The sequence below is a fragment of the Rhinolophus hipposideros genome, assembly GCF_964194185.1.
Source record: "Rhinolophus hipposideros genome assembly, chromosome: 8".
Lineage (NCBI taxonomy): Eukaryota > Metazoa > Chordata > Mammalia > Chiroptera > Rhinolophidae > Rhinolophus > Rhinolophus hipposideros.
In genome coordinates, this window is record NC_138054.1 from 62,962,724 (window position 1) to 62,988,020 (window position 25,297).

The 25,297-nt window shown below is 46.8% G+C and overlaps 2 protein-coding genes across 5 annotated transcripts in view; one reads left to right on the forward strand and one right to left on the reverse strand.

Annotated features, from left to right (window-relative positions):
* On the forward strand, positions 1-17,545 carry LRRC41 (leucine rich repeat containing 41). Of its 4 annotated transcripts, none has more exons than XM_081055890.1 (10): positions 1-251; positions 3,856-3,942; positions 4,606-4,676; positions 10,587-11,730; positions 14,560-14,820; positions 15,374-15,538; positions 15,633-15,731; positions 16,295-16,417; positions 16,649-16,724; positions 16,844-17,545. In XM_081055890.1, exons 1-10 carry the CDS (start codon positions 53-55, stop codon positions 17,061-17,063), a joined length of 2,445 nt encoding a protein of 814 aa, XP_080912016.1. In that variant the 5' UTR covers positions 1-52; the 3' UTR covers positions 17,064-17,545. The 4 variants fall into 4 exon arrangements, with proteins under 4 accessions (XP_080912016.1, XP_080912019.1, XP_080912018.1 ...); XM_081055893.1 differs by lacking the exon at positions 1-251 and adding an exon at positions 363-716; XM_081055892.1 differs by lacking the exon at positions 1-251 and adding an exon at positions 1,124-1,188.
* Positions 17,534-25,297, reverse strand: part of RAD54L (RAD54 like) — a gene marked incomplete at its 5' end in the record, with an annotated part of 24,752 nt that continues 16,988 nt past the window's right edge. Inside the window, 9 exons of the mRNA XM_081055894.1 lie at positions 17,534-17,875; positions 17,966-18,126; positions 20,853-21,032; positions 21,359-21,437; positions 21,731-21,854; positions 22,015-22,125; positions 22,646-22,776; positions 22,889-22,963; positions 24,018-24,144. Coding sequence (XP_080912020.1) covers positions 17,665-17,875; positions 17,966-18,126; positions 20,853-21,032; positions 21,359-21,437; positions 21,731-21,854; positions 22,015-22,125; positions 22,646-22,776; positions 22,889-22,963; positions 24,018-24,144 — 1,199 coding nt within the window. The 3' untranslated portion in view covers positions 17,534-17,664. The remainder of the gene's footprint in view (positions 17,876-17,965; positions 18,127-20,852; positions 21,033-21,358; positions 21,438-21,730; positions 21,855-22,014; positions 22,126-22,645; positions 22,777-22,888; positions 22,964-24,017; positions 24,145-25,297) is intronic.

Below are 25,297 nucleotides of genomic sequence, written 5' to 3' on the forward strand. Positions count from 1 at the left end.
TTCAAGATGGCGGTCCGCTTCTGTCACTCGCGGGCTCGCGCACCTCCCCAAGATGGCGGCGCCCGAGGCCTGGCGCGCCCGGAGTTGCTGGTTCTGTGAGGTAGCGGCGGCAACGACCATGGAGGCCACGTCCCGGGAGGCGGCGCCAGCGAAGAGCTCGGCCTCGGGCCCCAGCGCTCCCCCCGCCCTGTTCGAGCTGTGCGGGCGGGCGGTGAGCGCCCATATGGGGGTTCTGGAGAGCGGGGTGTGGGGTAAGTCGCGGGGTGAGGGGCTATCTCTGGCAACGAGCGGAGGCGGCCCAGCGGCCGGGGGGCGCGGGGGGCGAGGCCGGGAGGCCCGGGGCAAGGCCCAGCCCGGGGCACTGGAAGCCAGACCGTTGGGTCGGAGCATGAATTCCGTGACTGACCGGGCTGGGCAGAGTAAAGACCGGGACCAAACCGGCAGATAGACCCGCACAGCGGCCTGGCTGGGGGGCGCGGGGGGCGAGGCCAGGAGGCCCGGTCTGGGGCGAAGCCGGCAGGGCCCGGACAACAGCGGCTGGGCTGACGGGCCGGGCTGTGGGCACCCAACTGACACTCGGGCTGGACTGGGCTGCGGAGTCTCGCGTGTTGCGCGGACCCGCAAGGATGGCCCGGCGTTTGGGGGCGGGGGCCGAGGCTGGGAGGCCCGGCCTAAGGCAGGGAGGCCAGGCCCGGGGCAGCCCAACCTGACTGAGGGTGAGGGGCCTCCGGTATCTGCCTGACACACCATGGGTGCCGGGGCCCCGGGGGCCAAGCTGATGGGCGAGGGTGGCCCGGTGGATCGAGAAGTGAGGCGACGGGGCCGGGAGAAAGGCCGAAAGGCTCGGGGCGCCGCGGCCTGTCTGACGGCCCGGGGCCGTAGGGACAGAACTGACGGCCGGGGCCTCGGTGCCAGGCTGACTGAGCGACGGACTGACGGGCCAGGCGGGGGGCGCCGGTGGCCACTCAGAGTGGCCTGCGCGGCGAGGAAGGGCCCGAGAGCCGGAGAAGGGACGCGCGGAGCGGGCTGGCGAGAGAAGGAGGCTAGAATGACGGACCGGCGGGAAGGGCCAAGGAGGCCCCAGGCGGGGCTACGGCCCGGGGATTCCGGACTGGGAGGGGGCGCGTCGCCGCTAGGAGGCCTTGGTCCGCCTGGGAGTGAAAGGAGGCCCCAGGCCTGAGAGCGCGGGTACCTACGGGCCCGGCTTGGCTGGAGGGCGCCCGGGCTGAGCAGCAAAGGCGGCGGCCTGGGCGCCGAGCTGAGGGACCGGGGAGGGCGAAATGAGCAGCCCGGCTGGGGGGCCGCGGAGCACGACGGAGGCCAGGGGGCCTGAAGCCTCACGGGCACGAGGAGGCCTGGCTGTGGGGTGGGCACCGCCGGTCGCAGCGCGGCCGCTGACGAAAACTCGGGCCCGCGTTGTGAGGACTGATAGGGGGAAAGACAGCCGAGTGAGGGCCCGGGTGTGCGGGTGCGGCGGCGTGGGGGAGCTGAGGCCTTCCCGCACCAGGACAAGGGAGGCCTGGGGCCTGACAGACCGGTGGTGTGAGGGGGTGGGGTCCAGCCAGGGCTGGCGTTGAGTGAGGAGCTCACAGGCCGGGCCCCGGGCCCGGGGGAGGGGGGTGGCAGGAGAGGAGGCCCTGGGTCTTGGGGGTGGGGGTGGGAGGGGGGCCTAAGGACCGCAGGCGTGGGGGGGGGCGTCTTTGCCAGGAGGAAGGCCCTGGGGAGGTTAGGAGTGAGAGCTTGTGGTCCTGGGATGGGGTTTGCGTTGCACCATGGGCATGGATGGGTGCGGAGGTAGGGCCCCGGAGTTTGGGGGCGGCGGTGGGGGGGTCGGCAGGGGGAGTAAGCCCCAAGGCTGTGGGTGGTGGTTAAGGAGGCCCAGGGGTGCGGGAAGGCGCTCGGTGTGGTGGGGATGGGGTATCCCGAAGACGCCCAAATGTCTTCGTGTACTAGGGAAAGACTGGTAGGATACCTCATTCCTGGTGGGGAAGGGGGTTTTGGAGGCCCTGAGCCACCAAGTGAGAAGAGAGGGTCAGGCTGACATTGGGGAATGGGAGGAAGGTCTCAGTGGACCTGGGCAGGGCACTCAGAAAAGTCCTGGGGTAAGTGGACGGAGGCAGAGAGGAGCTGGGTGTGCAGCCTGGACCTTCTCAGAGGCGGGACGTGGCTGCGAGGGAAGAGGACTGGGTGTGGAGGCCCCAAGTAGGGAAGGGGCAGTATTAAGGGTGTAGGCTGGAAAGAAGCAAGAGAGACCCTGGCCTAAGAAGAATGGAGAAAGGAAGAGGGGAATTGGTGGGTAATAGGGGATTCGAATCCCTGTGGCTCCGGGAAGGGATGGCTAAACAGAGGGGAGCAGATTGGAGAGCGAGGAGGAAGAGCTCCCAGGGGCCAGCCCAGGTGAACAGTCACCCAGCAAACGCTGGATCAAGTCAGACCAAGTAAGAGGCCTGTGGGCTAACAGCCAGGAAGGGCTTCCTGCAGGTAGTGGACTGGTCTTGCTTTGTGTGGGTAGAGAGGAGGGAAAAGTGAGTAGAGGCAGCAGGAAAGGATACAATGAGGAAACTGCAGGAGAATAGGTATGTTAGACCTTGAATGCCAGGATGTGGAGCTTGGACTTGATTGTGAATCCAATAGAGAGCTTACATTAGTGCAATAGCATAGGGAATTAAGTGCTTTCGTTCAGCAGGTACATTGAGTATCTACTATGTACAAAGAATTGTTAGACTCTTGGAGAGCAAAATTCAGTTATTCTACAAATAAAGATAAAAGAAAACCCTGGAATGGAAGTGTTGAAAGATATTCCTTAGATATTGTGTATTCCAGGATCTTAGACTTATTCTTGGCTGGACAGAGATGCTATTGACAGCATACGAATAATCATTGTAATATTTAGTGAACCTATTATGGCTAAGCATGGTCTTAAAAAGGTTACAAGCATGATATTCTTTAATTTTCACAACAATGTTATGAGGTAATTATTATTATCACCATTTTAAAATTGAGGAAATTTAGGCTTAAAGACGTTAATTTGCCCAAGGATTCACGATTAACTATGTAATACAATCAGGATTTCACCCAGTTTTGTGCAGCTCTATAGACTAAACCATTTAGCCGTGATACTGTAATGCTTCTCAGATCTAGGGAAGTCAACAAGCAGGTTTTGTTTTTAAGATATATTGAATTTAGAATATAGAGCCTAATTATTTCCATTCTTCATAGGGAAGTACTAGTTTAGGGTATAGTGGGGACCCAAAGGATGGAAGTGGCCAACCTGGAAGAGTGGGAAGGGAATTCAGGAAAGGCTTATTAAAGGGCATGTGATACTTGAAAGATGAATGGTTGATATGCTGGAAGTGGCAAGAATATTTCTGTTGGAGAGAACAGCATGACAAAGTGGATCTCATGCACAGAGGCAGAAAACAGTGTGACATGTTAGATAAATGAATAAAAGTAGTTTAGTGTGGCTGAAGTGTAGGAGGCATAGCAGGCAGCTGGAGAAGTTAGTGGGGCCCCGATTATGAAGGACTTTTTTATCACACATATTCAATAGGACCTTTTAAATGCAAAATGGTTCATTATGCTTGGGCAGAGGTAAACTGACCAGCTCCCAAATGAGTGTATCAGTTTGTTTTGTGGGATTATCTCACCCCTGTAGATGTGTATGGCCCTGAAATTCCAGCTGCCAACTAAGTAGCTGAAGATAAGTGAACCAGAGTTTGAATTAGACTTAGGTTAACTTCTACAGATTCCATTTGTCAAATGAGAAGTCTGCCCTTCTATTTTCTTTTCCAATAGGATAAGTAATGCTTGGAACCATGGAAGAAAACAGTAAATTTTGTGTTTTGGTTTTTGTAGCCCTCCCAGGTCCAATACTTCAAAGCATCTTACCTCTGCTCAATATATATTACTTGGAGAGGATTGAGGAAACTGCCCTCAAGAAAGGTGAGTGTCTTTCTATCTCTTTCTCAGTCAGTGATTATAAGCGAGGCATCATATGTTATTCAGGTAAATATCACACCAGATATTTGCATAGAACTTTCTTTTTAAAAAGTACCCTCACATCTACTTTCTGATTCCTCACAGTGTCCTGTGAAACACAAAGCAAGTATATGATTGCTATTATACTAATAAAAGTGAGACCACGGGCACACTACAATTGCAAATAGCAAAGCCAGACTAGAACCCAGATCTTCTGAATCTTAGTTTTTCTAGTTTAGCAAGCTGCCTCCCAAACCCGACATTGGACATGTCTGTTAAGAGCTAACATTTATCTAACTAACCTGATGTGCCAGGCACTGTTCTAGGAAGTTTACCTGGAGAAACTTATTTAATCTTTTCAACAATTTAATGAAATAGCTATTATTAACTACATTTTACATATAAGGAAACAGGTACAGAAAAATAAACAACTTGCCCAAGGTCACCCAGTAAGAGTGTAGTTTGCTTATATTTAAACCTCGACAGTGTCTTTAGAGCCAGTGCTCTTTGCCACTTTGCCGTATTGCTCCTGTGAACCCAAAGAAGGACAATATTAAGAGGTTGATGATATCCTTCATTCATGGTGGCCAAGGAGCGGCCAAATAAATGTGACATTTCTCCCTACAGGCCTCTCCACTCAGGCCATCTGGCGCCGACTATGGGATGAGCTGATGAAGACAAGGCCTTCCAGTCTGGAAGTAAGTTAAGGCACCAGGTGGAACTCTGGCCTGACTTTGCACAGTGAAAGCAAGAATAGCACACAAACTTAAGTTGGGCACTGGTAAAGCACAGGGACAGGGATGGAGTGAATTTGGGAGGAGGGCTCTGATGGCTTGTCAGAAGGTACTTTACCATTGGCATTTGTCACTGACTTGCTTGCTCACCATGTTTGCATGTGACACAAAACAGGGAAAGGTAGTGATTACAATGGATGGCAGAACCCAGATTCATAGAAGTCTTGACAGGGTTGGAGCAATGGTCAAACTTAACATGAAATTTAACAGGATAAACCAACTCTTCACTTGAGTCTAGAAAATTCCAATTGCATGACCTCACAGGGTAGAGAGTGGATGGTGTCTGGCTTAGCAGCTTGTATAAAAAAGATTAAGGGGTTTTAGTCAACAATGTGCTGAAGCCACTCATATAAAGACTGTACCCTGAACTGTGTGAACTAATGTACTATAATATAGGCCGAAGGACAAGGGGAATGATAGACCTGCCTGGTTCTGCAGTGGTCAGGCTACTCCTGGAATATGGAGAAAGAAGTCAAAGCCACATCATGTGAGTCACATTTGGAAGACTGGAGATGTTTTTCCTGAAAGAGAAGACTTGGGAAACATGAACTGTCATGAAATATTTGAAGGGTTGTCTTATGAAAGAGGGATTAATAGACTTGTTCTGGGTGGAAGCTAAAAGAGGATAAATTTTTGCTAAACGGAAAATAGAACTTTTAAACTCTGAGCTTATTAGTGAGGAAACAAGCTAATTCCAGAGGTAATAAGCTTCCCATCTCTAAGTGTTCAAATAGTTCCTGTATAACTACTTGACACGAGTGTACTGTAGAGGAAGTTCAGCATTGTAAGAGAGGTTGGACAAGGTGACTTTTAGGGCTCCTTTTAACCCTGAGATTCTGTTATATTCATTGGTTCAGATACAACTCACCAGAGCTTTCATTTAAGCAGAATTTCTTTTGCTGCACCATAATTTGGTTAATTAGGTAACAGGACAGATTGAATTCAATAAACATTTACTAAAACTTACCACATACCAAGTCTTATTCTAGATATTGGAAGTACAGACACAGTCCCTAATCTTGAGGAACTACCAGTTTAGTGGAGAAAACTACAAACAGATACATCATATATGGTAGGATAAGTGATGTGATAGAGAGTAGCAAGAAGGCTGAGGGAGAAGGGAGCAAGAAAGTTTTTCCTAGCAAGGAGTATTTGAACTGGGCTTTATATGGTGAATGAGGCCAAATGACAAGAAAACAAGCTCTCATCAGGAATTGGAGATTGAATTTCTGGGGACGCACTGGATTCAGTAATATTCAGCTCCATATCCTTCAGCTTTTCTGTTTCCAGATCTGGACACCACCCCACCCCTGGAGTTCAGTGTGATGACACTAAGGCCCAACAAAATCCTCAGTCACTATGTACTACAGGAATTAGGCCTTATGAGGAAGAGAAGTGAACACAAGAATATTAGAAAACAGTAACGGCTTCCTGCAACCTTTAAAGAAACATGACATTGACTATCCCAATGTTTCCTAAGAAGCATGTTGACTAGCTCATGATGGAAATTATAATATCTTTCTCTTGAAGAAAGCTTTTTGTCCAACATTATCTCAAGCTTCCTGGAAAAGAATGTCTATTTGTTAACTTGTTTTCTTGTCTCAGAGCATTTCAGAACATTTAGGAAGCCCCAGGTTTGGTGACCTAACGGTAACCTAGATAGAGGTCCTGACTTGGAGCATATCCATTCCAGAGGGTGTCTTCTTCTGCTTCCCACTTTTGCATGACAGTAACCTTCACTTCATTCATGATTCAAAAACACTTACTGAATGCTTATTCAGTTCCAGGTACTGTGCTAGGTTCTAGGGATACAGTGGTGAGCAAGGTAGACATAGTACCTGACTGCTTATAAAGCAATAGTATTTCTGTGTAGTACTGGTGTGGCAATATGGAAATGAAGGATTATTCAGAAAATGGTTCTCTAGTAATTAATCATTTGGAAAAAATAGAGCCTCACTTTACAATATACTCTGATAATTTCTATATGGATTAAAGATTAAATTATAAAAAGTACAAGCACAACACAACTGAAAAATGAATAAAGGTGACTGGTTATCTAATCTCAGGATGGAGAGTGCTATTAAATGAATAGGACCAAATAAAAAAATAATGGACATATTTGACTATAAAAAATGCCAATACTATAAATACAATTTAAAAGGTACATAAACTGGGAAAGAATGTTTGCAACAACATTGGCAAAACAGGGATACAGAGAAAAGACAAAGGTGAACATCCCCATAAATAAAATAAAGATTTGGACAAGTCACAAAATATACAACAATCTCCAATAAAGTAAAAAATGTTCCATCTCATAAATAATAAAAAAATGGGAAAGTAAAATTGTACCTCTTATAAAGTCTTGTTTTGAGTTGGTTTTGTTTTAAAAGGTAATTGCAGGGGTGGGTAAAACTTGCATTTTAATATGCTATTGGTGGGAGCAGAAATGTTACAACTTTCTTGGGCAATCTGGTGATAATTGTCCAGTCTTTAAAACAATTAAATTCTTTGACTAGAAATTCTACTTAGAATTTATAGTATATAAAAATTTAGATACTCATGAAGATTTCCAGATGTCCATTACAGCAAAGTTTAATATCAAAAAGCTAGAAAAAATTTAAATATTCAATCACAGAGGAATTATTAAATATAGTACATCCATATTTTCAAAATATTAATAAAGTCATATTCTAAAAGTACTTAAATACATGGTGGTAAAAATGTTTAATGATATGGTGGTATAATGCTCAAAAAAACCCAACCTTTGAAACTTCAAAACAAATATCTAGGGGCGGCCAGCTAACTCAGTTGGTTAGAGCATGACGTTCATAACACCAGAGTTGCCAGTTCGATCCCCGCATGGGCCAGTGTGAGCCATGCCCTCGCAACTAGATTGAAACAACTACTGGAAAAACACACTTAAAATAAATGAAAGTTAAAAAAAAAAAATATATATATATATATATATATATATATATATATATATAAAGCTATTCACATATGCATATATACTCCAAAGAGTTGGTTTACACATGATTTTTTATTTATCTTTCCACAAACAATATTTCTATTAGAAAAGCAACAGCGGACAATAGTTTATGAACATTTGCAGGCTCTAACAGTTTAGTACAAGAAAATATTTAGTTCTCCTTCATTTGTACACACACTTCCTCCCCCACCAATGCCTGAGCTGCCATCCTTTTATGGATAGGCCAGGGATTGTGTTGGTAGGTAAATGTCATTTCACCTCTTTGGTGGTGCTTCATTTCCCCTGCTGTCACTCAAAAGGAAGTATTTAAATCACTTTGCATTGTCTGAGCTATAGTGTGTAAGTCCATAAAATGAGTGGCTTGGACTAGATCTCAGGTATTTTTCAGCTTTGCAGTTTTAGCAGATTGTTCTAAAAGGTAATGATGGAACAAAATGCAGTGAGCTGCTATCTGCTCATGCATAAATTCATGAGAAAAAAACTACTGAGGTAGTTTTCATAACTAACTATACATACTCATTTAGTCCTCGCAACTCTATGATGTATAATTTAGGCAGAAAGAGGCGACGTGACTTGCCTGAGGTTACAGTTGTGAATGGCAGACCAAGTCCCAAGTTGAGGCAGTCTGGCTCTGGAGTGCATGCTCCTAATCACTGTCATATGCTCGCACTAAAGTCATATCTGCAGTGTTCCAATTTCAGATGTTCTCTCCCATTGTCATCATCCCAGTGTCTTCAACTATCTAAAAATCCCAGTATTTAGTTATCTAAACTATATACTCCACATGCCTCATGGTCAGAAACAGCCACAGTATCTTGGTTCACATCTTTGTCCATATTTTAGACTCAGATCTATAATCATTTGACTATCTCTGTGAAGTTGAAGCCTTGCTAGGGTTACCTACCAAGTGTTTTTCAAAGCTGTGAACGTGGGCCAACAAATGTAAGAAAAGTGCTCGTAAAGTAGGATTTGAAGGATTCAGGAATAACCCCCTGCTTTCATTCAAGGCTGAGTAGAGATATGGTTGCCAGGTATTTTTTCCTGCTCCCCTAATGACCCTACTCTGCTGCTGGTGAGAGGTCCTTCTCTTGTTTCCATGCATTTATCTCAAGCATGAAGTCATTCCTATGACAGCAGGCAGCCTTGGGGAAGAGTGAGGGCCAAAGGAATGACATTTTTGCCTGAGAATAGGGGCCCAGCTCCTACCAAGAACCTCAGGTATAGAGGATCACTCTGATATAAGGGAGTGCATGGAGGCAGGGTAAGTACCAAAGTGACTTAAAGTTTTGGGCAACCCTCAGGCCCCCACTACCTTTACTTGAGGCTAAGTATCCACTTAACAGGTTCTGCCTCCATCATGTCCACATTGCCAGTTTCGGTTAATTAGCAGCAGCAGAAGCAACATTTTGTAATTGACAGTTTACAAAGTGCTTTAACTTTCACTGCCTAATTTGATCTTCACAACAAACCTGTGAAGCAGGTTTTACAGTTGAAGAGAGGTTCAGAAAGGTCCAGAGAACAGTGGCAGAGCTGGCACCTGTATCCAAGTCAGCAGACTTGCTACTGTACCTTAAAAAAGAATGGGGACTTAGGGAAGTCTTTGTTTCAGTTTGCCCTTTGGGGGCAGATAGAAGTTATTCCTAACCTCTAATATACATCAAATTTTGGGGGGGATGATTTTTTAAAAAATTATGCGTGGACCTTATGTCAGATGTAACAGAATGTCCAAGTCTGGGTACCTGGCTCATTAATTTTGGAAAACCTCACAGTAAATTCTGATGTGCATTAAAGGTTCAAAATCACTTGCACTCAAGTTCTTCTAAATGTATCAGGATAGTCTGATAAAGTCTCATCCATCGAAGCAAGTAACTACTGCCTTGAAAACAAAGGAATCTTAAGATTTGATCCCTGTTGTCCAGGAATTTCTGATTGGGATAAGACATGTACACAGGCAGAGACTCAACACCATGAGGCATGTCTACCAAAGTCCAAGACCTGAGTAGTCCCAACAAGAGGCAGGGGTCGGGAGAAGCGGGGACAAAGAAAGACTAACAGCTTGAAGGAATTAAATTTTAGTACATTCTTTCAGGAAGTCTATTTGGTTTGGCAAGGGACAGCATTTTGGGCAGATGTAAGAAAGGACATAGAAGGCGGGTTTGGGTCAGTGACCGATTTAGCCAGAGCAAAGCATTCATGGAAGGAGATGCAGGAAGTAAAGCTTCTCAGGTAGGCAGAGGTCATATTGTGGAGGGTTTTCCCTGCCAGCCTGAAGAGCTTCAAATTAGGCAGTGAACATTGGGGGGTTTAAAGCAGAATAATGTAATCAGAGGTATTTCACAAAGATAAATCCAGTGGACTTGTGCAAAAGTTTGAGAAGGGGAAAAGGGGACAGGGAGAATAATCAGGAAACTAACGAAGTAGTCAGGTGTGAGGTAATAAGGTTTCTGAACAAATGTGGTAGTGTAAAAATGGAAAGTTGGGGTCAAGTTCTACACACATGGAAGAAGTTATAGGATTGAGTGTTTCACTTGAGAGGAACGAGAGCAAACTGGTCTCTGGAACCACATTTCCTGGGTTCAAATCTGGATTCTGCTGCTTACCTGTGTAACCACAGGCAATAACAAACTTTGCACCTTGGTTTTCTTACCTGTAGAATGGGGCTAATAGTAACACATGCCTCAATAATGCGAGGGTTACACGAATTTGTGTAAATTTAGAATGTTGCCTGGCACAGTAAATAGCTATTGGAAGCAAGGAAACGGATGATGATGGCTCCATGGGTTGCACTTAGCATCACAGCTGTCTGGCGTGTTCTCTGCTTTCAGAGTGTGACCTGTTGGCGAGCCAAGTTTATGGAGGCCTTTTTTTCCCATGTTCTACGTGGGACCATCGATGTGTCTTCTGACAGGCGTCTCTGTGACCAGCGCTTCTCGCCTCTTCTGCATAGCTCCCGCCATGTCCGGCAGCTCACCATCTGCAACATGCTGCAGGGTGCAACAGAGCTGGTGGCAGAGCCCAACCGCAGGGTCCTGGAGACCCTGGCCAGTTCACTACACACCCTCAAGTTCCGACACCTGCTGTTCTCTGATGTGGCTGCTCAGCAGTCACTCCGACAGCTGTTGCATCAGCTTATTCATCATGGGGCTGTCAGCCAGGTGTCCCTATACTCCTGGCCTGTGCCTGAGTCAGCCCTTTTCATCCTAATCCTGACCATGAGTGCTGGCTTCTGGCAGCCAGGCCCTGGTGGCCCGCCCTGCCGCCTCTGTGGAGAGGCGTCCAGAGGCCGGGCCCCATCCCGAGATGAAGGGTCCCTCCTGCTCGGCTCACGCAGGCCTCGCCGGGATGCTGCTGAGCGATGTGCTGCAGCCCTGATGGCTTCCCGGCGGAAGAACGAAGCTAAGCAGACAGCCAGAGCTGTACCTGCCACTCGGGTTACCCGCAGGAGCGCACAGGAGAGCCTGAGAGCAGGCGGGATAGACCCTAAAAGGGAGCTGCACCCTCCAGCCACCTCCCATGAGGCTCCTGGCACCAAGCAGCCACGCTCTGCTCCAGCCACCACCTCCTCTGCCTCTCCCTCTTCTTCCACATCCTCGTCCAAACGGGCTCCAGCTAGCTCAGCCCCACAGCCTAAACCCCTAAAGCGTTTTAAGCGAGCTGCAGGGAAGAAGGGTGCTCGCACTCGTCAGGGGTCTGGAGCAGAGTCTGAAGACCTGTATGACTTTGTTTTCATTGTGGCTGGTGAGAAGGAGGATGGGGAAGAGATGGAGATCGGGGAAGTGGCTTGTGGAGCTTTGGATGGATCAGATCCCAGCTGCCTGGGGCTTCCAGCACTGGAAGCCTCCCAACGATTCCGCAGCATTTCCACCTTGGAGCTATTCACAGTTCCACTCTCCACAGAGGCGGCTCTGACACTGTGCCACCTGCTGAGCTCCTGGGTGTCACTGGAGAGCCTCACACTATCCTATAATGGTGAGTGCCTTAGAGGGTCAGGGGTTGGGTCTCCCAGCAGCACCAGCTGTATGCCCAATCCTATTAAAGGGAACAGGGTATAAGCAGGAAGCTGGAGATATGGCCCGGCTTGCCTCCCTGTGAGGCAGAAGGCACACACATGTAGTGGCAGGCTGTCGGTGCTAGGGAAGAGGAACATGAGGTCTACAGGCTTGATTTATAGTTAAAACCCGGGTTCCTGAGGGGCAGTGAGAACCTGAAGAATGAGTACATTTTAGATACGGTAGGCAATCCAAGGGCAGGTGGGAGTATAGCGTGTGCAAACCCGCCAGGGCTGAAAATGGATCACACCCGTCATATATCAAAAGAGCTGTACAGACAAGGAGGTGGGGGGCATATTTTATCAGACCAGCAACATGCACAGCAGTTCTCTCCTCCTGGCTATGTCCAGCTAGCCAAACTTCAACTGGCTAAATCCAGGAATCTGCCTAGGTTGCACTGCACTGCTAGACATCACACAACTGTGCAGATGGGTGCTACTACACAGTCATCAACCTTAGACAAATCCTGTTTGCAATGTCAGCTCCCATTCCTCCTGTACCACTTCCAAACCCTTCCCACTTTTCCTCTCAGCAGATGACCTGACTTCCTACTTCACAGAAAATAGAAGCCATCACACATGAACTACTTCAACTTACTGTTAACTAGCCTATAAGCTCTCCTATATCTGCTTTCATCCTTTCCTCCTTCGCCAGTGGAAGAAATCCTATCTAAGGCGAATTCTTCGTCCTGTGCTCTGGACCCATACCCTCACCTTAGGAAAGCTTGTTTTTTAAATGCCTTAGTAATAATAGCTAACTTGTATATACCGCTTAGTATGTGTCTGGCATATTTTAAGTATTCTCATTAACTAAATCCTTACAACCCTATGAGGTCAACTGACTTGCCCAGGATAACCTAGCTAGTAAATTATAGAGCCAGGATTCAAACTCAGGCAACCTGGCTCCAGAATCCATGCTTTTAAACCACTACTTAATGCTGCCTCCCTTCTCGCTCCCCATTTAAACATTAAATCAGGTATTCACCAAAATCTACCACCACCACCTCTCTCTATTCCATTATTAACTACTGTCCTATTCTCTCCTGTCCTTCACAACCTTGAGTCATGTTATCTCCTCTTGCAGCACACTCCTATCCCCACTATTATGAAGACCTACGTCTCCAAAGTTCAATATACACTTTTCAGTCCTCATATGAGTTCTTTGCTATTCACGTCTTCATGAAGTACTCTCATTTCCACTTTCTCAAAATCTGATTTTTTTCCCCTCCTCCCTCTCTGGACACTACTTCTCTCTTAATGTTCAGAGTTCCTCAGAGCTCTCCAGCTTTACACACTTGTTGGACAATTTTGTCCATTCCCTTGGTTTCAGAAGGCAAGTGTACTGAAGACTCCCCATTCTATGACATTAGCCAAGATCTTTCTCCTAAACTCCAGACCCATTTATCCAGCTGATTACTAGATACCGTAGCATCACTTCATAAACCAGAAGCTCCCCAACCTGAACATATCTTCTTCCTTTTATACGTTGCTCCTTCTGTTCTCAATGACATCACAGGTGACTCCGTTGCCCAAAAGCAAACTGGATTCTTTCTCTTACCCACATATATTTAGTTACCAGTTCCTATGTTTCCCACCTATCTCTCAAATCCATTTATTTCTTCATCTCCACATCCTTAATTCAGGCTACCATTACTTCTCATCCAGATTCATAATTTTGACCGTTACTCCTGACTCCATACTCGCCATACAATCCACTGTCTACACTGTGACCCAAGATTTTTTTTCATAAATGCAAGTGTCATTCATTCATTTAAAAACTCTTCAATGGTTTCATCACTATACATCTTAATTTTACTTATAGGGTCATTTATGTTCTCACGCCTGCTTACCTCTGTAGTTGTATATTGAACACTCTACCTGTTAAAACTATACACCTGCTACTTGAATATTTTTCAGTTCTTGGATCCTGTCACTTTTTCTCCTTCAGGCCTTTATATATTCCAGGTTCTCTCTGCCACTTCTTTTAGCCCATCCTAATCTGATCCTTTATGTTCCTTAGGACTCACCTGGAAAACCTGCATTGACTTAAGCTGAACTGGCTGTTAAGTACCCACCCATCCTTTGTACTTCCACAGTACTCTACTTCCCAAGTTCCCATCACACATTTTTTCATCAGCCTATACAGTTAGGAACACGATCTGCTGCTCACCACTGTGTAGCAGAAAAACCTATTTACTGATTGCTGGGTAAGGTTTGGTTGAATGAATAAATAGGAGCCTACTCAACCCAAGGGGAGACAAGGGAACAGGTCCCAAGGAATTACTTGCTTTGTGGCATTAAACAACTGCCTCCTAACCATAACCCCTTCTGTGGGATGTGGTTATCCTTTTCTGACCCATATCTACACAATGAATCTTTTAAGGTACTTCATTGGGTCATTGTCACTCTCCTTAGTTTACAGCTGTTCCCCAGGACCTATAGGAAAAGTCCAGAGACCTCTGCTGCTGTCTGGGCCTATCGTCCAGTTGCCAGCTACATGCTGCCCCACCACATCCTATCTTGTTCTGTGACTCTGCCCTAACTGATGCTTGAGGGCATGGCCCAGTACAGTAGACATCAGTTTTCTGGTTACCTGAGGAAAAAGCAAGACAATGGATGAAAAGTTGAGAAAATGATTTTAAATAATCTGATCCAAAGCTTGAGATTTTATAGTTATCATTAGAAATATTTGCAGTTGTCTCTGCATATTACCCTTGCTGACACTCCCAAATCACTCTTTCCTGCCGTAGGCCTGGGCTCTAACATCTTCCGCCTCCTGGACAGCCTGCGGGCCTTGTCCGGCCAGGCTGGATGCCGCCTCCGTGCCCTGCATCTCAGTGACCTGTTCTCACCACTGCCCATCCTGGAGCTGACACGTGCCATTGTGCGAGCCCTGCCCCTGCTGCGGGTCCTCTCTATTCGTGTTGACCACCCCAGCCAAAGGGACAACCCTGCTGTGCCAGGGAATGCAGGGCCCCCTAGCCACATAATTGGGGATGAAGACATACCAGGTGAAGCACTGTGTATGCGTACGTGTGTGTCTACACAAATATGCAAGTGCATTTGTGTGCGGAAGGCAGAAAGATCTCCAATTCAGGCCTGCCACCACTTATTCCTGGCTTATCTGGAATCTGTTCCCTCTTTAGCCTGTTCTTAAAAATAACCATGGGCCAGACAGGGCCCAGACCACAAGCCCAGTAGGGAGTGACCATGGCATTATCAGTCTCCAGAAAAGAGGTCTGAACCAAGAACACAACTGTTAGACTAGATTAGGTCCCCCTGCTATGTTCCCTTAGTCCCTGTATGTCTCCTATCCCACCACTCTGCATACTCATATTTGCTTGTCTGAGTAGTCTAGTCTTCCTGGACTAAAAGCACCATAAAGCTAAGGACTAAATTTTACATTTAGTGCTTTATTCCCAGAATGTAGAACAGTGCCTAGCCACATGGTAGGCACTGATGGACAAGTAGATATATAAATGAATTTTTAGTGAATCCCTTAAGGACAGGATGGGAGTGAAGTAGAGATGACCAGCTGGAATCTACTCTCCCTACCATGTCCAGAAAACTGCCTGGAACAGTTGGAGATGGGTTTTCCACGAGGAGCCCAGCCAGCCCCACTGCTCTGCTCTGTACTGAAGGCCTCAGGTTCTCTGCAGCAGCTGTCCCTGGATAGCGCCACTTTTGCCTCTCCCCAGGATTTTGGACTTGTGTTGCAGACACTCAAAGGTAAGACCCAGCTAGAATGGTAAAAGGAGGGTAGGAGGGGACCTTGCATTGTTCTTTGGAAAAGCTAAGGCCCATGGCCTCTGCCCCCATCCAGAGTACAATATAGCCCTGAAGAGGCTGAGCTTCCACGACATGAATCTGGCTGACTGTCAGAGCGAGGTGCTCTTTTTGCTACAGAATCTGACTCTTCAAGGTAAGTTCTTTATCTAAAACCTGGGGCATTCCTGAGGCCTCATTGCGGCTCTGCACTGTCTCATTGAGTGAGCCACTGTTTGGTTTTTGTTGTTTGTTGGTTTTATGTCCTCAACTATAAAAGTTAATAGAAACTGCATGACCTTCCTTCTCTAAGGTCCCAAACTCAACTCCTCCTCCACTATCCATGGGAAATAACTCCCTTTTAGAGAGCCTAACCCAAGTTTTTAATCTTTCAGTGGCTGATAGAAATGATTGTAGTAGAGAGGAATAAATGTGCCCTCACAGGCTTGTCTCTAATTCCCATCGCTGCATAGAGGGCAGTCAATGGATGAGGGAAAGAAGTGAATGTCCGTGCAGACTCTCCCTACAGTGAACATCCAGGCTCAATCTCTGGTTTGAATACCGATTTAGTTTTAGCCTTAGTTGGGGTCTTAGACAAATTCCTTTCTCTTTTGGGGCCTCTATAAAATGTTCACATCCCTTGCTAAGTTCAACTGGGGCAGGAGGGGCAGCACCATTCCTAATGCAGCCAACAGAATGTTTTCTAATTTCTCTTGACAGAAATTACCTTCTCCTTCTGCCGTCTGTTTGAGAAGCGCCCGGCCCAATTTCTGCCTGAGATGGTTGCTGCTATGAAGGGCAACTCCACATTGAAGGGCCTCCGGCTGCCAGGAAACCGCCTGGGTGGGGGCAGGGCCCTGGGAATGGAGAGGGAGAGGGGGAAGGAGCCAAAGCCTTAACCTAGAAACCAAGTGGATAAAGGCACAGACCTCTTCACTGGGAACTTGGGGGTTAGAATATAGTTGTGTGCTGGCACTTCAGGAGGTGGAGCTTTTCCCCAGCCAGAATTAGGCTGGGATACCCTGTTCCCGGTTCATGGGTGGAGGTTACCGACATTTCTCCCCTTCTCCCCAGGGAATGCTGGACTGCTGGCCCTGGCAGATGTTTTCTCAGAGGATTCATCCTCCTCTCTGTGTCAGCTGGACATCAGGTATACTTTGTGGGGGTTGGGGGGAGCAGAGAGGGAGGGGGGACAAGAGATAGACCTACAGGGACATAGACCAAGGATTAGTTGCTTCGTGAGTGTCTAATTCATCTCATCCCTACCAGTTCCAACTGCATCAAGCCAGATGGGCTTCTGGAGTTCGCCAAGCGGCTGGAGCGCTGGGGCCGTGGAGCCTTTGGTCACCTGCGCCTCTTCCAGAACTGGCTGGACCAGGATGCAGTCACAGCCAGGGAAGCCATCCGGCGGCTCCGGGCCACCTGCCACGTGGTTAGTGACTCGTGGGACTCATCCCAGGCCTTCGCAGATTATGTCAGCACCATGTGATGGGGCCCACGCCTCACAGGCTCATGCTCAGTACCGTCAGCTTGCAGGGGCTGAGGCATGGGCTGCCCAGAACTCCCAACTCCCCGTTCTATCTTTCTCTTTCTGCCACCTTTTTTTCTCTGTTTTCCTTCTTCCCTTGCACTGAGGTTCTGGAGGCCTTGATGAGACCCAGCAAAGGCATTCCCAAACTGGGTTTAGAGCCTTTGGGTCCCTTACTCAGTAACCTGGGAACCCTGGGCCAGGAGGTTGCAGTGGTCATCAGTCACTGAGGACAGCTCCCCTCCGCCTGCTCCAGGGTTCCTCCATTCCTGCCGCAAGCAGGTACCCAAGCTTTAGAGAAGTACAGGAGTGCCCACTACCAGGCCTCTTCCCTGCTGGGCTCACCATGCTGCTCCCAGGCCTCAGTCCCTTTCATACCTTTATTCCTTTCTTTTTTTAACCAAAAAAGTTTTTCTTATAAAATAAATTTTGGGCAAACATCATGCAGCCCTTCTTGATGATTTTTTCTCCCAGAGAACAAAATTCAGCAGGGCCCTATGGGGCAGGGAGCCCCGGTGCCCTGTCTCCTTCCTCTAACAGCTATACCCAGACCAGCTGGTTATCAGTGGAGGCCCCGCTGCTCCTCATGGGAACACTGGTGAAAGACGAAGGTGATGGCAGTGGTGGCAGCATCCCAGGCAGCCTGCAGTACCTCGTCCCGGAGCCCCCGCTTATCAGTGCTATGGTTCCATTGAGCCAGGTCTGAGGTGCAGTCAGAACCATCGGGGGGTGGCCTGACCTGGTGGTTGTTGACACAGCGGCGGCAGCGCAACCTAAGGGCAGAGCACAGAGCTGTGGTCACCATACATCCCATGCTGTGCAGGGACTTCAGACATAATGGCTAGCGAGGGCACTCCACCCACCTGTCGTGTGTGTCACTGAGGCTCGCCCCATCCAGGGTAAACAGCTCCTTCAGCTCGCCCAGAGAGAAGTGCCTCTGCACGTCCTGCTCATCCACCACACAGCTACTCAGGGCCTTCTTGTGGCTCTGACGCTGGAAGATCTTCTCCTCAATGGTTCCTGCCTGGGGTGGGGGGGGGGGACCGGGGATGCAAGGCTATGCAAGGGACGTAAGGCATCCCTGTACACGGGGCAGGAAGCCCGGGGACTGAAACTATAGCCACCACCCGAGAGAAGGGGATATAAATGAAAAGGTCCTGCAGCAATCCCTCTGCTCAGCTGAGTCCATTTCCTAGTCTGTCTTTGGGGACATAACTTCTACCTGTCTGCGCACCCAGGACATTTCCTGTCCCAAAGGTTTTCAGAGCCTGGCTAAATTCCTTCAGGGAAGGCTGGGGTTTGTCATAGCTTCACTGTGCTTCCATACTCAGGCTCAGTCTCTCTCACTCAGTAACTATCATTTATTTGGCTATCCTAGGTAGGTCTTGTGCTAACACTAGGATACAAAGAAGAATCAAATATGATCCCTATTCTTGAACTCATAGACTAGAAGGAGAGGCAGACATATAAGCAAATTGGTACAATAACAGAAATCTGTATAGAACACCCAGGAGCCCACAAGAGGGATGGTTGAATGAAATAATGTCGAAAAGCTTAAAGATGATCCCTGAGCTGTCTTAAAAAAAATAAAAATGGTTTACAAGGAAAGAGCGAAGGGAAGACATTCCCAGCACAGGAACAAAGGAATAAGCCTGGCCTAACAGAGGACTGTGAGTTCAGCCTATGTAGAGAATGGCAGAAGTGTGAGAAGAGCTGAGACTGAAAAGGCAGCAAAAGCCATATTAGAGAAACTTGTATGCCAGGCTGAAGAGCTTGACCTTGTCCTGGAAGTGATGAAAAGCAAAATCAGAATTTTTGGAAAGCTCATTCTGGAAGCAATATGTGAAGAATGGGTTAGGATAAGACTAATGGTAAAGAATTAGGAAGCTGCTGTAATATCCAAGTGAGCGATTACTGTGCCTTCAACATGGCATGGAGAGGAAGGTTAGGTTAAGGAAATTTCAAGAAGCTACAATCAATGGTTGTTAGGAGACAGAATGGTCAAGTAGGATGATGCCCCAGATTTGGGTTGGGTGGATAGTAGGGCCATTAAATGATAAAATTCAGAAGGGGAACAAATTTAGTCATGATGCATCTAAAGTGTTCATAAGATATTTAAGTAGAAATGTACAGCAGGTGATGGGTATAGAGGTCTAGAACTCAAGTAAGAGATCAGGGCTAAAAATTTTGTTAGAAACTTTTCAATAAGCGTATATAATCACAGAGATAGGAAAACCAGAGTGGAGTTTCCAAAGAGAAGAGATTAGTAGTCAATAGTGTAAGACACAAAGAGGAGAAAATCAAGTTACTTGTTTTGGCAATTAGGAAGCCAATAATTCACATTCAAAAGCAGGTTCAGTAGCATAAGTGGTCTGATGAGTGAATAGAAGATGAGATGAAGTTAATCTGTAGGCTTTGGAAAAAATTGACAGTGAATGAATGGGAAGTAACCCAAGGTCGTGGCTACAATAAGACAGAGCTGAGAAATTGTTTTCAAGATGAGAGCTACCTGAAGATGTTTACAGACTTCAGGGAATAAAAGAGACATTAATCAACTTGGGAAGGGGTCCAGAGCAGAGCTGGACCCCTTCCTCAAGCAGAGAGGAAGGGAATGATCTTCCTCTGAGATGGGAAGGGAAGAGCAGGTGTAGAGATTTACAAAAGGGAGAGAGGGAAGAGAATTGAAGCCTGGTAGCTTACATTTTTTTCTGAAGAGTGGAAAGACAAGGTCTCTAAAGAGAGAGACAGGGTTAGGAAGGAAACTTGAGGGAACTGGTGAAGGCTTGAAGTAGCTGTTGAAGAAAATGAGATATAGCCTAGCCCAAAATGGTGAACATGAATTTGCTGTCATGCCAGTCTGTAAATGTCAAATTTCACCTAGGGTAGAAGGTGAGAACAGCTGTAATGATCCAAGTGGAGTAGGTATTAGGGAAGGAGTGGCTGAAAGAATGCACAGTGAGGATCAGGCTGAATAGAAAAGGAAGTCAAGCCAGATTTGGGGGGTGGGGGTACTAGGAATGTTAGGTTGAAGCTGATGTAGGAGGTATGAGAAAGGATAGCGATAGCTATTACTAATGATAGCTATTAAAGTTTTAAAGGGTACTGTTCAAGTTCCACAGTGTAGCCTTGCAAGTACTTACAAAAGGGGAGTTAAAATAGGGGGAGGTCATTAGGAGGTCAAGGAAACATGAAAGTCAGAGTGCTGGGTAACTGCATGGCCCTTGAAGTCCACAGGATGATAGCTGGATTTGGGGAAGAAATGAAGACTGAGCTGGTGTCCAACGTCATCAATGAATTAGAAGAGCAGGAGGTAGATGACTAACAAGAAAAACAGTGTATCAAGTCAGACAACATGAGCTTCAAAAGAGGAACTACAGGCTGCATGGTATGTGGTTGGTCACAGAGATCCCGGGGGATGCCAATACCACTTCTTAGCACCATGGGACATGGAGTATGAGACGACTACAAGGCAAGTAGCACAGTAAAAATCAGGTATTAAGGAAAGCAGAAAAGGATGAGGCCACAGGGAAGTTTGTTAACTATTGAACAGACATCCAGAAGGCATTGTAAGAAGGGTTTGAAGGAATGGGGTGGAGAGAACAGAAGAATAAAAGGCTCCAGGGTAAGCCCATACCCTGGCCACTGCTAGAGGCAAAGGGGCCAAAGAGAGACACGGGAGACAACCCAAGATGGTCCTGAAGGTCTTGTTCCATGACCCACCCCTACTCGGACCACTACCACCATGCTTACAGACAGCAGGCGGTAGATATAGCAGGTCTTCTTTTGACCATCACGCCAGACTCGGGCCATGGCTTGTTCATCATTAGCCGGATTCCAGTCAGGGTCAAACATGACCAGTCGGTTAGCCCCAATGAGATTGAGACCACAGCCCCCAGCTTTGCTGCTCAGCATAAAGACAAACTCAGGGCTCTGGAAAGAGGAAAGAGGAGAAAAATAAGCTCTTGCAGGCTGAACATGAATCCTACTCAGCCCTGCCAGCTGTTCTGTCTCACACATCAGTATATTCTTACATTCAGACCAATTGTGAGGACCACCAATTTGTTGCATTACCAGCCAACTTCCCAGCCCACAGTCAGTTTCCAGCCCAACCATTAACAACCAGCCTAACCCTATCACAGCTACCGAAAAAAATAATCCAGGAAGACCCTAGAGGAGAGCCCCCTTATTGCTTTTCGGTCAACCCTTAATTCTGATGTTACTGCACTGGTGGGGTGGGAGCAGGGCTGTGCATTTACCAATGGATTATTGAAGCGCTCCACAACCTTGGCTCGCTTCTTAATGGACATTGTACCATCCAAGCGGACATACAAGTACCTAGAGAGGAACCCAAAGATTAAAACCCAAGAAGGAAGCAGAGTCCTTGGAGGCAGAGCTACTGCAGGGACTGAACTAGAAAACATGCCTGAGGCTGTTCATGCACGGCCCGAGGCCCCACACTCCCAAAGGGATGGACAGGGAGCTAGGGGCCAGGACTGTCCTATGGCAGCACCTGAAGGATATGGGGCTATTCCGCTTGGAGATGAAACTAGGACCATCACTAGGACCCTCTTCCTAGGGGGACAAGCGGGGAGGGACCCTTTCGGCAGCCTAGTTAGATTCTTCCCTACCTTCGGGCTCGGCAGAGCTTTTCAAAAAGGTCCAATGTCTGGGTGTAATTGGACACCAGCACTACTTTGTCACTGCTGCGGCTTCGGGTCACTGCCAGAAGGTAATCAAGGACCAGCATCTTACCTGGGGAGACCAGCAACCATTAGCCCCCAGTGGGCATTCTCAATGGCCTGGGATTCTTATTCTTGATATCTTGCCTTGAGACAGGATAGGTCTTGGACAAACAGACAATTTCCCATCCCTCCTCCCAGAGAAACCCAAAGACTGGTAGGAAAGGGCTCACCTGACAACTGAGGCTCTAGAGCCTTGGAGCTATAACCTGGGGGGAAAATGTCCAAGGCACCTTCAAAGCCATCCTCCTCTTCCACACATTTGTCATAGATTAGAGCTGGATCTGGGGGGAAAAAAAGGCAGCTACATTGCTTTTGGAAGTTTCTACTTCAGTGCTCATTAGAACCCCCGACTAGAAGCCTACACAAAAGACCTTCCTCAGCACCAGGTTTGTTTGGTCCCAAATAGTGTGCAGTCAGTGCCATCTGGGACCATGAGTGGACAATCTTGTTCATTAGCATGTTCTCCCAACAAGAAGGGAGCTATACCAGAAAGGGTATGGTTTGTTCTTTTTCCTCCTGTCCAACATTTTATATGCACATGTGTGCATGAACACATTCACACACACAATCCTATATACCCCAACCATCAAGAATGGGCTGGGCAGAGGAAAGTTAAAATTTTCAAAGCAAAGGGTCTGGTTTAGAGTCCACAATGCAGGGCTCGTGCCTCGGAGAGAGCTGCAATCACATGTGGCTTCTGAGGCCTCTGGACGAGTTTTAGTGAAGGTGGTTGAATCACCTGCGGGAGGCTTCCCTTCCTGCTCATCTCACATAGGCTCTCAGGGCACAGACACAACTCACGATTACACAGCTTCTTTAGTGAGGTGATGGAAGAAAGGGAAGACACAGTCATCTTGCCCTCACGCAACTCTTCTGCTGGCTTGGCCTGTCTCAGAAATCTCTGGTATAATTCCATCTGCAGGGGTGTCAGCCTGAAAAAGGCAGCTGAGTCAGTAAGAAAGGCTGGACCACACTTCGGCCCTCTGAAGACAGCTTGAGGGCTGAACTTTTACTCACTCCACACCCCTCAGTTGAGTTCAGTACCTACAACAAACCACCTGCTCAATCTTCACAGGCAGATATTTAGAAAGGATATCAGATGTCCTCCGTATCATGCACCTGGAGAGAACAGGATAAAAAGCAGGGCTAGTAAGACAGACATGCAAACTACTAGAATAAAAGGTACCATCCAAAGGACCAAGACTGACTCTTTCTTAGTATCAAATGTTAGAGACCCATCAGCCCTACGGCAAAGATATCCATATTGTGGTCTCAGTCATGGAAAGAGAGACCCTTTCAAACAGTCTAGCTTTGACTAACAACTCTTTCTCTTCCCCTTCGAAAGTTCAGCTGGTCTTCAAGAAGAGGCCCAAGTCTCCCAATTGAGCCTGTTGCTCTAACAAGGAAAGCAAGTTGCAAACCACTAAGTCCTTAGGGGAGTTTCTGCTTGCATTTGCCCAAATACCTATTGTCAGATGGTGCAAGGCTCAATGAAATTAAGCTCATACCTCCTGGTAGACCAGTAAGGACATGGCTCAGGCACCTAAGCAGCAGCTCCTAACACACTCATTCTCTTTCCTGCCATCTAAAATTGGGAGGGAGAAGTAGCAACTGAGAAGGATAGGACACTCAGGATATAAATCATCAAGTGTGTAGACTATAACAGAAAAGTCCAGAATGTACCTGCCCCCTGGGCTATGTGGCTCCCATGGAAAAAGCCCTCTCAGCCTGGGAACCATGCCCATCCATCAGATCTATTCCTACCTATGAAAGAAGGCTGTGAGGCCTGGGAAGAAAAGCCTGGTGCTTTAGGTCTGAGACCGATCCGATCGACAGCAAGCTTCTGAAGTACAACATTGCTCCAAGGGAGATTTTGCTCAGGAAGATCAACAATGTCAGAAAAGAGCTTCCTCAGTATATTGCTAAGTAACCCAAAACAAGACCTCAAGGCCCAGGCCAGGAAGAAAGTAGGACATGGCCTACAAGACCCCTTCATTTATTCAGTGGCTATAGTAAGGGCACAGATCTCACTCCCTTCCTAGAATTCCAGCCCTCATAGGCCAAGTCGCCAAAGGATTGACCTTGGATGGTTTAGGAGGCGATTCTGATGAACTAACGTAGGGGGACTCAAAGAAAGGTGCTGTTTCTAGCCCCGCCCCCAATGTGCCATTACCTATTTACAATGCTCGTGAGCTCCCTCAGTCGCTCTTCACCTAGCTGCCGGTCTGCCTCACTGGCCTCTGCGTCTCTACCCTTCAAAATGGGCAACTCAAAATGCTTCTTGAACTCATGGGCAGTTCCTAAACACAGGAAGAAAAGGGAAAATTAAAGACTGTAGAAAAGGAATGATTTTCTCACTGCCAGTAAGGGCAGACTACTTTGTTACAGACCAACCTTCCTGCCAAGAACAAAGCTGAACAAATTATGAGCAATTTGTTTGAGTGAATCAGAAAACTACCAAAGCAGTGAAGACTTGAAAGACCAAACAGTAAGACAATAGATTAAAACCCAAATATGCAACTAATCACATTAAATATAAATGAACCAAATAATCTAATAAAAGACAATCCAATCATCAGACTGGACTTTTTTTAAAAAAGCCCACCTATATGCAGCTTGTAAGTACTTCCTTGTACTGATACATGCTACAGTATGGATAAACCTTGAAAACATTATGCTAAAGAAGTCAAAGACAAAGGTCACATGTTATATGATTCCATTGATATGAAATATCCAGAATAAGCAAATCCATAGACAGAAAGCAGACTGGTGGTTGTCAGGAGTTGGGGGTAAAGGAGGAATAGGAAGTGACTGCTTAAAGGTATAGGGGGTTTTTTTGGCCACAAATAAAAAAGGTCAGGTACCTCACAAAAGAGAAGTTTCAAACGGCCAATGATCATATTAAAAGGAGTTCAACATTATTCAACATGAGACAAATGCAATGAGATATCACTAAACACCAACAGAACAATTAAATTTTTTAACAAGTAAGATAAATATTGTTGATGATACAGAGCAGAGGTCAACAAACTACAGCCATGGGACAACCACCTGTTTCTGTAAATAAAATTTTATTAAAACACTGCCCGGCCCATTTACATTTTGTGGCTGCTTTCATTCTACAATAGCAGAGCTGAGTAGTTGTGAGACAGTTTGGCCTGAGAGCCTAAAATATTACTATCTAGGCCTCTAAGAAAAAATTTGCTGACACCTGATGTAGAGACACTGAAATTCTCACACACTGCTGGTACAATCACTTTGGAAAACTGGAAATGAACACATGCACATGTCCCAGCAATTCCACTCTTAGGACAGAGAAATGCATACTATGCTCAGGTAAAGACATGTGCAAGAATGTTCACAGCATCATTATTCAAAAGCATAAAAAACTGGAAACAACTCATTTGTCTATCAGTAGAATAGATAAAGAAATTCTGGTATATAATTAAAATG

Coding starts and splice junctions, on each gene's coding strand:
- LRRC41 (XM_081055890.1), top strand. CDS start 53: ATGGCGGCGCCCGAGGCCTGGCGCGCCCGGAGTTGCTGGTTCTGTGAG. Junction 3,943..4,605: donor GGAAACTGCCCTCAAGAAAG/GTGAGTGTCTTT, acceptor TTCTCCCTACAG/GCCTCTCCACTCAGGCCATC. Junction 16,418..16,648: donor GCTGCCAGGAAACCGCCTGG/GTGGGGGCAGGG, acceptor CCTTCTCCCCAG/GGAATGCTGGACTGCTGGCC.